We start from the raw sequence: 14,529 nt of genomic DNA, 5'->3' as shown, positions 1-14,529 counted from the left end.
CAATTGTGCTGACTGTGTTGTTTTTAAAATCTGAGAGAACACAGGTGATATGGATGCATGTTATACATCAGTTCTTATGAAGACAATGAGTTTCTGCCATTCTTGTAAAAATGTTTCAGTGGTTTCTTGCGCTGATCAGCTGATCAACAGTCAATCAAAATACATTAAAACACTTAAAAGTTGTCGTTATGTGAAAGCTTTGTTGTTTATTTCACATCCTCTTGTAATTGCTGGCCTCATGGGATTTCTACACCTAAACGAAATTAGACAAGCTGGAGCAACTTTGGCTGAAGAGACAAAGAACTTGAAAGGAAGTTCAAAATTTAAGAGGAAATTCCAAAGTGCTGAGCTGATGAGATGTTCGCTAGCTATATATAACTGCATTTACACCGTGTCACCAGTCACAGGTAATTTCAGACAGTTGTATTTCTAAAAGACAACCATTCTCATGGTGCCTTGGATGATAGTGGTGGAGAATACCTCTACAATGGTCCTCTAAAGTCTGTACAGACTGTTTACTGTCAACCATAAAACATAAATTCAGCTTCTTTATTTATATGAAGCAGCAATGTACTAACATTCAAATCCTTTGTTACAAGTTATAGATACATTTATTTAATTTGTCAATTAAATAAATGCATTTAAATGGTAAATTAAATGTTTCCGCCCCTGTATGATTGTAATAATGCAATATTATGACTGTTCAGCTGCTTAATTGTTGTTGCTCATTGAGTCTAATGATGAGAGAAGTCTGTTACTAGTGTATCCTCCCTTCATTTAACTTATAAAGCTCAAAGTTGTTCATTTTGTTTTATGGGCAATGTGGAAAGTGCAGTTTGTGCACTGCATTGATAGGTGTTTCAAACTGACATTGTGACTGCATTCGTTTTATCTGTTAATGATGCTATTGTGTTATTATTAATAACTTTCACTTAAATGTGACAAATATTGTGGACTTTATGTACGACACCTTTTTGGACTCTACTGCTACTAGAAAAGAACCTTTGTTTACAAGAAAACTGTTTAACTACCTGAGGTTTATAGAAACGACCATACAGTGAACATTATTTGAGGATCTCATATGTTCTAAAAATCATCAAAGAATCTTGAATATCATCAAAAATACTGAAAAAGCACAGCCCTGTCCTCATGTTTTTGAGTGGGGTGTATTTTCCCCCATTTAACCTTCAAATGGTTCGCAGATAATGATACATGTATTTATTTATTTAACTCGCAGACAGTGTCATGTCACATGACCTGTGTATAGCAGAAGGGAGACATTCAGAATGATACTTAAGGCTCAGGGCATTTGTGTAACCAGCTGTTTCATGTTGTGGCTTGCTGAGATATTGTTATATTGACTAATTTACATCTTTGCTCAGTGTTATTTCAAACAACGTACCATACGGTCTAAAACGACCCTAATCTCCAGTAGCAGACAGATAAAGACCAGATCAGATTTGTTTTTATTTTAACGATCGGCACAATCGAGATTTGTCATCTTCTTTTGTGCCTTTTTGCTCTACACTCTCCATGTGACGCGTCCATTTGTGTTACACATATCATCAAATGAACACCAGACTTTAAGAACGAACATTTGGGGAAATGGAAGTGTCTGCATCTGCTCCACCCCTCACGTAAAGCTGGCAGACTACTGTATACTGTATAAGAGCCCTGCCTGTCACGCTGACTATCACACAGGAGGAGGGTGTCAGAACGTATTGGGGAAGTCTGTTGGCTTGGAGCTACTGCAACTTTTACGCACGACTCTTGTCTCCATGCCGCTGTTTTCCACTTGAATATAAGGGATTGATTTCCCCGCCTGCCTTTGAGTAATGGCTTTCACTATGCTGAGACCCGTCTCCACGCACCCTTTCTCTTACCCCGCGGACCTAACCTTGATGTCGGACGACGAGGAAGGGAACCGCAGCGAGAGTGACGGCAGCACCGATCAGGGGTACGGGCGGGAGTCCGGTGGAGTTGTAGTCGGACAGCGGAACGTTGCCAACGCCAGAGAGAGACACCGGACCCAGAACGTCAACACAGCCTTCACGGCGCTGCGGACGCTCATCCCCACCGAGCCGGTGGACAGAAAACTCTCCAAAATCGAGACGCTGCGCCTGGCATCCAGCTATATTTCTCACCTGGCCAACGTGCTGGTGGTAGGAGACGGAAGAGAGGGCGAACAGCCGTGCCTGAGTGCTGTGTACAGAGAAGTGAAGGGGGGTGGGCAGGGCAAACAGCCCCGGACTATCTGCACATTCTGCCTCAGCAACCAGCGCAAAGGGGTAACATACTCAGAAGATTCTCAGCTCACCAGCATACACGACACTACATTTATTATGTTCTATACTTTCTGCCTCGACCGATGCGCACACGTATAGCTTATATTATTAAAACCAGTCTCACTAAATCCGCGTTCTGTGGAATACAGCTTCTATTCGGGGTGAAAATCTATTTACAATTCCTGCACCATTCCTGCAGCAGGACATAAGGAAGGATGCAATTATGGGCGTTGCTAATTCCAAAAGGTTCCAATATTTATGAGAAACATACACGATGGATACACACCGTGCTGGACTTTCTGATAAACAAACACTTCAGAAGACATGTGCACTTAGAACTTACGACGTGTCCGCTTTTATCGACAGATGAGGAAATACGAAAATGACAAATTCAGAAAAGAGCTTTGGTCAGATTGGTAAGCACAGCTTAAAAAATAGCTAGTAAAAAACCCCAGTATATTAATTGTTGAATATTGTTTTCAGGTAGTGTAGACCTGACAATGTGCTTTAATGAATTCTAATGAGTGATTTTTTTAAATTCTGTTATTTTGCAAATAATTTGAGAGATTAATTTAGAGACTTTAGTGTAAAGCATATAACGCATTTTTACACTGACAACCGTGTTTGTGAAAAATCTAATCATTTATAAGTGTCATATCACAACTGTGTAATTGCAACGATCCTGCGTGCAATGAGTTACTTTCCATGGGTGCGCAGAGATGATGACGGTACTGAAACTGAAGGTGATTATTCATCTTTGTTCACAGGTGAAGGACAGACGAGACTGTGTGAAAATGCATGGAAACAGTGTGAGACAGCTAAGTCGACGATGAAAGTGTCTAAACTGGAGCAGTGTGGGATTTTTTTTCTTCCTCCCAGCAGATATTCCTAGAGACTTGAAGCATCTCAGCACTACAGCAGTCCTCTTACTTTGTGAGGCTTTGTCTGGTTATTTAGTGAGACAGGAGGATTGCCAAGTGAACTACCTGTATGTCTCCAGCAGTTGCCAGAAATCCAGTACACAAATTGTTACTGTTTGGGGTATAGTGGATAAATAATCTGAAATTATAACATTGTGACATACAAAGTGAGCAGCACTAAGAAGGTTACTTACATACATACATTAGATGAACAGATCTTACATGTTAGGGGAACAGAAATCCATACTAACCCTAGATCCATGATGGGGTTACACTTATGTACAGCACTTTGGATCACTCACCTAAAGTATGATTACTAATAGTTGGAAGCTATGAACCAAAACAAAACAAAAAATGGAGAATACTTTAAATCTGTAACATCCTAGAACTCTGTGTCCAAGAGTACTTTGTTTTGTACTTTAAACATTTTCAGTACAAGTACAATTCACTTTGCATACTCAGCATTTACAGTGACTCATATCAAATTGCACTTACAATGAAACTGTTGAGCCTTACCACACTGATGATAATAACCAGTGCTTTAACTATTGAGTAGAAAAAGATGCTGCTGATTCAAAGAGTAGTCCATCCAAAGTAGTCTTAAGTTCCTGGAAATATCATAAAGAACATAATAAAAATGTCAAGTAATCCATGAAAATGTTAGTATAATTGCACAGTTTTTAAATATAATTTGGGATAATTTAAAGATATATCAGAATACATGATTACATGTCATCTGTTATACCACTATTACCTGTCAAGCTAATTGACTGATTGATTATTGCACGGAGCAATAAAACATATCATCAGTGTTTTTTACTGGTTCCAATTTACAAATATGGGTTTTATCATGCACAAATGTTACTGATGTCATTCCTATTTGTGATTAAAAACAAAAGAAAACAAACAAACAAACAAACAAAAACAATGGTTTGGTCTGGTCTAATGAACATTCACAAACACTTTGGTGCTGGTCCTCAAGATGTTTGTGTGAAGCTTTTCTCTCAAATAGATCTATGCACCTGAATAGTTTCTGGAGTGTCAGAGAAGATATCTGAGAGGCAATGATTTTATCTACATGTTTTTATCTACTTTGAGATTAAATTTATTTTTACATAGGCATGGCTCTCTTGCATTTTTCTGCCAACATAGCAATAAGCATGTGATGAGATCATTAAAGGTCCCCTTTGCATGGCCTGTTAAAGGTTTTTTTTTTATTGGTGATGCACAGAAACTGTTTTTGTGACACAATATTTGCCATATTTTGAAATAGGTTGGTCTATAACAAAGCTGAACAAAGCTTACAATTTGTTTCCTGGGTAGGTTCACTCAATGTAAGTAAATAAACTGAGTTTAAGCAATAAATAAATAAACAATGTCAACATTTCTCTACTTGTTACAGACCTGTAGTGGTAACGTCTTTATAGTTTTGTTCATTCAGACCCCCAGCCAATACAATAGAGCCCAAAGCAGAAAAAGGCTAACTGGTTATCATGCAAGAATCCATGATCAACTCATTTCATCAGAAGTGGTTTAATTGCATGTCACATTTACATTGTTGTCCTTTGTTTCTCTTTGGCAACTTTTTTTTAATAAATAAAAATTGCATACAAACAGACCAGAAGAAGAAAAAAAAGCTTTTTAGATGCGCTCGTAGTGATAACCATGAAATTCCATTCAAGGCCCACCAAGGCAGTTCTTGATATTTCCATCAAGAAGTAATCACTTCTTGATGGAAATATCAAGAACTGCACAAGTTTATCCATGAACTAGAAGAAGAGACAAAGATTGAATTTTGGTGGTAGAGCTTCAAGTTTCTTCATAAACGTTTGTAGTCTCCTATGAGAAAAAAAGGCCTAATTTGTTTACATGACCTATGCTCCATTCACAGTTTTGCAAATTTGGAGGCAGGGTCTACACAAATAAAGAAATCTAAGGACTGATCTGTGCATAACTCCACTTTGGTAGTATATCATTTTAGTTGGGATTCACATGTGGTGTTTATCAGTCACGGCTAATATCACCTACCACCCTGTGTGCAGACAAACACAGCTGCTGCTGAATGTTAATGTTGTGGATTACATCAGAAGAGCAGCGCTCTGGCCACATGAAGAGGCTGATGGGAGTACACCTTTTTACAGGGTTGAAGGATAAATGCCTGCATATTGACTGGAAAAATCTGCATAGTATAACTGTGTAACCTCAGACAATGTCGTGAGAATAAAAGTGTCCACTGTGATGGATTATGGTACTCAATCTGCAAGTCTGCAAGCAGATTAGTTTGTATGTATGTTAAAAGATTAGATTGTTCTTTTTTTGTTTGGTAAATATTCTTACAGTTAGGTCCATAAATATTTAAACAGAGAGAACTTTTTTCTAATTGTTGTTCCCTACATCACCACAATGAATTTGAAATGAAAAAACTCAGATGGAGTTGAAATGCAGACCTGCAGCTTTTATTCAATGGGTTGAAAAAATTGCGTAAAAATGTGAGGAACCAAAGCAATCTGGAAACAATCCCTTAATTTCAGATGCTCAAAAGCAACAGGACAGATTGAATAACTGAAAATAAAATGTTCATTTCTAACACTTGTATGAAAACCCTTTGCTGGCAATGACAGCCTGAAGTCTTGAACTCATGTATGAACTCAGATGTTGGGCTTCCTCCTTTTTAATGCTTTAAGGCTGTTACTGCAGCGGCTTTCAGTTGCTGTCTTTTTGTGAGCCTTTGTGTCTGAAGTTTAGTCTTCAGCAAGTGAAATGCTCTGTTGGGCTAAGATCAGGTGACTTGGCCATTCAAGAATATTCCACTTCTTTGCTTTAATAAACTCCTGGGTTGATTTGGCTGTTTGTTTGGGTCATTGTCCATCTATATTATGAAACACCGTCATATCACCAGTGTGTGAATGTGTGTGAATGGGTGGATGACTGGATATGTAAAGCGCTTTGGGGTCCTTAGGGACTAGAAAAGCGCTATATAAATACAGGCCATTTACCATATGACACTGTCTTAGCAAATTCTTGAGGCTTATGAGTGGCTTGCAGTGAACTCTCTGTATTTACGTTTATGCAGTCTTTTCTTTACAGTACACTTGAATGTCGATACGCCTAACCCTCCTGGAGACTGTTGCTCACTTGGTTGGCTGTAGGGGTTTCTCATCACCGTGGAAACTGTTCTGTGATCATCTACCACTGTTCACCAGTGCTTTCTTTCTTTCTTTCTCAGGATGTACCAAACTGCAGATTTTGCCACTCCTAATATTGTACCAATTTCTCAGATGTTTTTTTTTGCTGTTTTCACAACTTAAGGATGACTTGTTTCACCTGCATGGTGAGCTCCTTTGACCGCATGTTGTCTGTTCACAGCAAAACCTTCCAAATGCAAGCACCACAACTCAAACCAACTCCAAGCCTTTTAAATGCTTACCTGATAATGACATAACAAAGAAATTGCCCACACCTGTCCATGAAATAACTGTTTTGAGTCAAGCGTCCAATTACTTTTGCTCCCCTTAAAAAGAGGGAGCAAAACCCCTGGATGAAGGGTTTAGGAGCTGAAACTCCTAAACCCTTCATCCAGTTTGAATGTGGATACACATTATGTCCATTATATAACTATAACTGGAATATGTTTCAGTAAACAGGTACAAAAGCTAAACTTGTGTCAGTGTCCAGATATATATGGACCTAACTGTACTTGTGTTCTTGCTTAGAGCTACAGTAGAAGTTTAATAAACACAACAGTCTGTAAACGAAGCATCTGACAGTGAAAAGGAAACAAATAGTCTGGCTCATTCCAAAAGTAATTTAAAGTCACCTCACTGTTAGATCCTTGTTGTTTTGTACAAAATCAGTATGTAAAAACAACAGTTTTGCTTTTGCAGTAGTTATATGATGAATCCTTCTAGGCTTTTGTGCCAAGCTAATATATCTTGTACAATTCGTACATCTTGATCGCCGCGGCTGTTCTATAATGATTGTGTTATATCAGTGCAGCCACAAAGAGTTCCTGTTTAATACGAGTCAGACTCGGGAACATTTTTAGAGCTTTTTAAAATGTCAGCTAGAATAACAATTAAGATTAGCTTAATAATAACCAAAAATGAAGATTGTAAGAATTTTTTAGGGTCTGAAACACATTTGTTGTGGTTTTTGTGTTGTTTGTTCTAGGTTCTAATTAAACAATAGTAAGATCTATACAAATCTATGTAGGCTTGTTTATTCCCATGATACTAAGGCCGAAACACTTTCAGCATAGAAAGACTGTGCTATACCAGAAATACCATTTACAGTATTTGGTTTGTTGCTAACTTATAGACTTGCAGTGTAGTGGATTTGGGATATTTGGAGAGTCTAAATTGCAATGCCATTTGCTTCTAATTACAAATCAAGGCTATATTTTTCAAATATAGCCTAAACTAAACGCTTTTTCACATTTTTAAGTTTTGAAAAATGAATTCCTAACAGTGCTGTGGTTTGTTTTGCTCCAACATTCCCTGAGTTCTTTATTTTGCGCTAAATAATCTAAAAACAATGTCTGTATGAGTAAACTGCAATTTGTCTCACAGTTGCATCTTGTGCAAGAATGCTAAATGTTGCCAGCAGATTGTTACTGTAGACAATCTTAACAATCCTAATCTGTGAAAACAGGAGATTTGTCTATAATCTGAATTTTTAACTAGTTTTCAAGTGGTTTTGTCTGGTTTATATTTCTGACCACATGCCCTTGGTCCCCTTATGACACCACATGTAGCATTCTTAAGATAAGATAAGATAAGATAAGATAGAACTTTATTAATCCCTCGGGTGGGTTCCTCTGGGAAATTCGACTTCCAAAAAAAGCACAGCAACGACCGAAGTTACAGTTACAGAACTGTTATATATATATATATATATATATATACACACACACACACACACATATATAAATACAGAGACAAATATAAATAAAATATACAAAGGGGATAAATAGAATAAATAGGAATAAAAAATAAAAATACAAGTGAATTGCACATTTCAAGTATTGAGTCTATTGCACTGTTGACTATTTACAAAAAGTATTGCACAAGGTATTGTACAGTGAGGTGCAGAGGCACTGCAGCTTAGTTGTTCCCCCCTCCTTTGTCCTCCTGTTTCCCCTCCCTCTCCCCTCCAGAGAGGAGTTAAACAGTCTGATGGCGTGTGGGACAAAGGAGTTTTTAAGTCTGTTAGTTCTTGTCTTGGGGAGAAGCAACCTGTCACTGAACAGACTCTTCTGATTGTTTATGGCCGTGTGCAGAGGATGCCCAGCATTGTCCATAATGTCCATCAGTTTCTTTAATGTCCTTTTCTCTGCCACTGTCACCAGAGTGTCCAGCTTCATGCCGACCACAGAGCCAGCCCTCCTGATCAGTTTCTCCAGCCTGGATGAGTCCTTCTTTGCTGTGCTGCTCCCCCAGCACACCACAGCATAGAAAAGTACTCCAGCAACCACCGACTGGTAAAACATCCTCAGGAGCTTCCTGCAGATGTTAAAAGACCTCAGCCTCCTGAGGAAGTACAGTCGGCTTTGGGCTTTTATTTACAGGTGCTCTGTGTTGCATGACCAGTCCAGTTTGTTGTCCACCCACAGCCCGAGGTACTTGTACTTGTTGACCACCTCCACCTCCTCCCCCTCTATCTGAACCGGCAGTGGACCTTCTCTGGACCTCCCGAAGTCCACAACCAGTTCCTTAGTCTTTGAGGTGTTGAGTTGCAGGTGGTTTGTGTGACTCCATGCGACAAAGTTCCTCACCAGACTTCTGTACTCCGCTTCCTGATCATCCTAGATACACCCCATGATGGCTGTGTCGTCTGCAAACTTCTGAATATGGCATAATTCAGAGTTGTAGCAGAAGTCAGAGGTGTACAGGGTGAAGAGAAGAGGGGACAGCACAGTTCCCTGTGGTGCTCCTGTGCTGCTGACCACTGTGTCAGACGTGATGTCCTTCAGCCTGACGTACTGTGGTCTGTCGGTGAGGTAGTCGGAGATCCAAGCCACCAGGCAGGGGTCCACCTCCATCCTGTTCAGTTTTTCCTGAAGCATACAGGGCCGGATGGTATTAAAGGCACTGGAAAAGTCAAGAAACAGGATCCTGACCGTGCCTTTTCCCCCATCCAGGTGTGAGTGGGCTCTGTGTAGGAGGTACAGGATGGCATCCTCCACTCCGACACCCACCTTGTATGCAAACTGTAGTGGGTCCTGGGCATGTTGTACCTGTGGTCAGAGGAGGTTGAGGAAGAGCCGCTCTAGAGTCTTCATAAGATGTGACGTCAGTGCCACCGGTCGGAAGTCATTCAGCTCATTGGGCCGGTTCTTTTTGGGGACCGGGACGATGCAGGATGTCTTCCATAGGGCGGGCACTCTCCCCAGTTGCAGACTGAGGTTGAAGACTCGTTGTAGCGGCTCCCCAAGTTCAGCAGCACACGCCTTAAGCATCCTAGGACACACCTTGTCTGGGCCTGCTGCCTTTCTGGGGCGAAGCTTCCTCAGTTGCCTCCTGACCTGATCCACTGTGACACTGGGAGATGTTTGGGAGGAGGGGAGGGGGGGAGATGTCTTGCTGCTGAGAGAGGGATTGGAGGAGGGGGGTGTCATGGTGTCAGGAAGGGGGGGAAGCGAGGGAGGCAGGAGAGTGGGGAGAGGACTCTGTAGTGAAGGTGAGGGTGAGGGTGGGGGGGTTGTGGGCTGGTCAAACCTTGCATGTAGACAGCATTTTTTTAAGTTTTCATTCCCACATATAATAGTGCATATAGTAGAACTCAAAGTTAATCTTGATTTATTATATGACTAAACTGAATCCTCTAAGTCTCGAAGTGATGTTTGGAGGTACACCCCTCTGAAAGAAAGTTATTGCAGTCCTTGGGGGCAGCACAAATAACTGCACACTTGCATAAAGCATCCCAACCCTCCATTTCTCTCCACCAGTCAGTGCTAAAACCTAATTAGAAGCTGCTGTGTGAGCTTATCTGATAACTGTAGAGCTCTGTGGAGCTCGATAAATGGCTCCCAGCGGCCTTTGTTCCCCCTGACAGGAAGATGTCATAGAAGCACAGGAAGGGGAAAAAAAGCTCCAGTGCTCGACCTTACTGACACCCTCCCTGTGGGGCCCGAGGCCCTGGGTCACTGCCAGTTTTGACATCAGTCGGGGCCCAGATGGCCTGTTACACTCATCTGATGCTTATTTTAATTCCTGGATGGGAATGTCTCCAAAAAGACAGTGAAAATCAGTCAACAACTGTACAGTGAACTTACTGTAAACTGTCAGCTAGCATGATATTTATGGCACACACAATCAGTACTATATAACCAGTTACTTAATTGGTTTTGATAGCTGTGACAAATTTACTGACCCAAAACAAGCAACAATAACAGACTTGAATAGTTACGGTCACAGTTAAACAGAAAGGGAAACATTCACGTATATTTCTAAATGTATTTCTACACCTTACTAATAAATCAAGGAGTAAGGAAAGTGCTTACAAGTGCCCTGAAACAAGAAGCCAACTGACATGTCATATGTACCATCAGATGCAGGTCCTCTGTCACATCATTAGTTCTTAAAAATATGTGAACATATGCATGTCATCTTCCCCAGTATCCTATACCTGATGTCTATTTCACATCTATGACGGATAAATGCACCACAATGAAACTCAGAAACAGAGCACAGATGAAGAAACAAGCAGAAACAACAACAGGAAGTCTGGTGATTTATGTTGGAATCACACCCCCACTTGGATCAAGGTTACCAGAGTCCAAACATCAGAACACAGAGCAGTGATGAAAATCCACATGTGACCAGAAACTCCCAGTGGCCACAACCGAGAGTGAAGACCAAACTGTAGTGAACACTGCTGAGTCACAAACATGCAGGTAGGTGACAACTAGTGATTTAGAGTCTAGACAGCACGTCCCAGGCAGCATGGTCAGCCCGGAAGAGGACCCATTAGCACCACAAGAGTCCAGGGACAGTGAACAGATCCAGAAAGCACACCAGCAGGAACAACCAGGGAACCAGGCACACCCCTGAAGCACAGAATGGCACCCACCCAAGCCCCATATTGTATTTACTTGGGTTGTCTTTGTCTAATATTAAAATGAGTTTGATGAAAACATTTCAGTCAGAGATATGTCACAGAATTAGGATTTTTCATTACTAAAACAAAAGCTGTAGAATTGTGACTGCGACCAACAGTAGTGTAAGCCTGCACACAAGAGCCTGTGCATTAGTCAGTTGATAACTTTTAGATACAGGACACATGATGGAAAGTATGAAGCAACCACCTCTGACTCGTGTGGTTTCTCATTAAAGTTAGTGATATCCCTGTACATGACTGTATAAAATTCCATCTGAACATAAATTATTCTGTCAGTCATCAGCAGCACTTTCCCCATCTTCAGCTCCATCTGGTAAGCATTAGTGGGAGATACCATGGGGCATATAGGAAGGGCTAAGATTGCGATACTGTTTCCCTCCACCACATTTAGCCCTAAACAGACCCTTATGGTGCTGTAGCTCAACTGTTTGACATTAGAGATACCTTCCACCCCCTCACTAACCCTGAAGTTGGTTCCCTACCAGCCAGTCTGTCAGAGAAGATAACGACTGGACACGGAGTGTGGGCCCTTTCAAGGGACAGCGGTCTTGGATCGGCTGCCTCCGATTTTGATGATTGTTTTCCATGGATGGGTGGAGTGGGAGAACAGGGAGCAACCTAATCCTTTGCAGCAGCCAAATAACAAGTGAATAGGCCAGACATAGCAATATACAGTATCTGTGTGCCATAACATTAGACTATATGAACAGCTATACTAAGGTATCTTCTTATGCTCTAGTGTACTTATTAAAGATGTACTTTTATCATGTTAGTTTTAAAGAGCACAAAATAAAACATAGTTGGAACAAAAGCTACCGAATTTCTAGTTTTAGGGACTAGAATGTCTGAGCACTAATATGTTGCTTCATCTGATGCTGTGTTTCCACTGTCATCAAAATCCCTGAGATGATTAAGCAAATTGTCACAATTTATTATCCCGTGTTGGTATCCATTTGAATAGGCCTTTAGCTTTGCAGATAGTGAGCTTTTGTGAAATTACTCAATGCATTAATCAAGGCATAGGCAACATAAAATCCTCCAAAAAGGTAATAACACATAATCTACAGACCTAAAGAGCTTGGAAATCAAAAGGCATTCTGGGTTCTCGTCCCCATATTGTTGTTCATGTAAAACCAAAACAAAATCTGATGAAAACAGAGCTGTAAACAGATTTCACCTTATTCAGATATCTCTTGGGATTTTCTGTACTATGACGGTGCTTCACTTCTTACTGGGCTACATCGATATTGTAATTTATGCTGCAAACCTAACCTGTTCCAGATTAGAGATCAAAAGGTCTGAAATCTCAATCACTGGCCAATCAAATCTCTCGAAAATAATGTCACACTTCTGGAAGATGTCTCAGACCTCTGTGGGCAGAGGGCCACAGAGTTGAGAGTCCATAGCATGAGTCACCCAGTTTGAGAGAGGAATAAAAGAGGCCATCTAAACAGTGAACGACGGTCATTGAACAGAGGTGTAATGTCTTTATGATACATTTAATTGGGAAGTGAGGGAAATCCATGATACACCAAAATTTGAGTGCTATATTAGTCTAAAAGAGTGTGTGGGTGTGTGTGTTTTATATGGGCAACGGTGTTGACACACTGTGCTCTCACAACGCACACTCTCTAGACTATTGTTTTCCTCCCAACATGCAAGTGGGAGGAAGTGGTGGAATGACCCAAGACATTAGTACAGACAATATCAGTCCAGCGGGGCAGGCTTCTGATTGCTCCGAGTTTGGCTGCTGCTCCTGGTGCTCTGTCTCAGCCTTAGGGCGGTGGTCCTTGATTTAGAGGTGAAAGGTGACTAATTTGTGGCCTGATTTCTCCCCTGTCAAAATAATGGAACAACATATCTGCACAGAAAGCTCTGAAGGAGGAAAGAGGCTGACTTCCGCAGTAACCTGATGCCTGTAATGGTCCCTAAAGATTTCATATGCTATTGTGTTTTCTCTTTTTTGGCTTTGTTTGATGACTCTTTTGCTTTTAAAAGAATCATGCTCCCTAAATATTTATATATCTAACCCTTACTAGATAAGTAAAACAGATTTTTCCTGGGTAACTAAATTCCCATTCTCTTTTGTGACATATAATCAAACTCTACTGTGCACTTCCCTTTGACCCTCTGTGTCACCACAGAGTAATTAAAGGTAGTGTGCTTGTGTAGAGATTTTTAAGCGATAACTGTCCACTCGACACCGACAAATCCCCACACACAAAGCAACATATATTAAGTTGTGACATCACACAGGAAAATGTATCCTAGATGTAAGGAAGCATGCAAGTCTACATTTTAACTAGACATGAAGAATGAGCTTGGACCCAATAAATACAATTGTTCGCTGCTTGGAGCCTCCTGAATCTCGGAGATGGATGGGAGGAAGAATATACCTTGGAAAACTTTTGAACCAATTTCAACATCCACAGCAATTGTTTGGAGGATATCCTCAATCAGTTTCCCCAAAGAGCACAATGAATAGTCTCACTGACAGAAACCTACTGCCCCTAACAACCTCCATGACCTGCACGCTGTGCGCCATCAGAAATGAATATGTCATCTTCTACTCCAACTACCTCTCAGAGAACAAAGCAAAAATAGGCTCCTGCTGTTTTAAACATCTCACTTATCTGATAAGCAGGGTATTTGGGAATATAAACAAGTTACATTAACCAAATGTTCCTGTTAAATGTTTTTGTACTATTTTTGATTAAAATTGCTGATGTGCGATATGATGACTGAATCCTATTTCCATTTTAGAATATTAAGAAGCTATTAAAGATCCTGATCATAAGGAAGTTTCAGAAATGCTAGATTGTATAATATAAAAGGGAGATTATATGAAAGTAAAGAACATGACTTTTTGATTTGGAAAATTTGAAAGTAAGTGCTTTTGACATGCTAAGACCGTGCAAGAGACAGAAGGATGCCATGCAAAAAACAAAACAAAAGTGTGCTGAGAGGGGATGCACAAGGTGAACCAGATTATACTGGATGAAAAGATGATTTCCAGCTCGAGACTTTGTCAGGAGACGATTTTTCCAACACAACAATGAAACTGAATACAACCATTTTAATGCACAAGGAACTGCAACAGAACCTCTCCTCCACCTCCAAACATGTATACACAGATTTGTAATAGTTTGTTGTGATCCAATACTAAGGTTTGAAAGATCAAAAATTAAGACAAACAAAAAAATATT

At 40.4% G+C, this 14,529-nt stretch overlaps 1 protein-coding gene across 1 annotated transcript; it reads left to right on the top strand.

Moving 5' to 3' along the window:
* Nucleotides 1–1,600: 1,600 nt before the first annotated feature.
* Nucleotides 1,601–4,324, top strand: LOC146708782 (transcription factor 15-like). Its single transcript, XM_085455600.1, has 2 exons — nt 1,601–2,288; nt 3,053–4,324. Exons 1-2 carry the CDS (start codon nt 1,836–1,838, stop codon nt 3,116–3,118), a joined length of 519 nt encoding a protein of 172 aa, XP_085311726.1. The 5' UTR covers nt 1,601–1,835; the 3' UTR covers nt 3,119–4,324.
* Nucleotides 4,325–14,529: the final 10,205 nt, after the last annotated feature.

Source organism: Copadichromis virginalis, linkage group LG5 (assembly GCF_057382275.1).
Source record: "Copadichromis virginalis isolate Kocher_CV1m ecotype Utaka linkage group LG5, C_Virginalis_male_GT1.1, whole genome shotgun sequence".
NCBI classification, from domain to species: domain Eukaryota; kingdom Metazoa; phylum Chordata; class Actinopteri; order Cichliformes; family Cichlidae; genus Copadichromis; species Copadichromis virginalis.
Note: the sequence above shows the minus strand (reverse complement) of the source record. Positions and strands in the feature narration are given on the sequence as shown.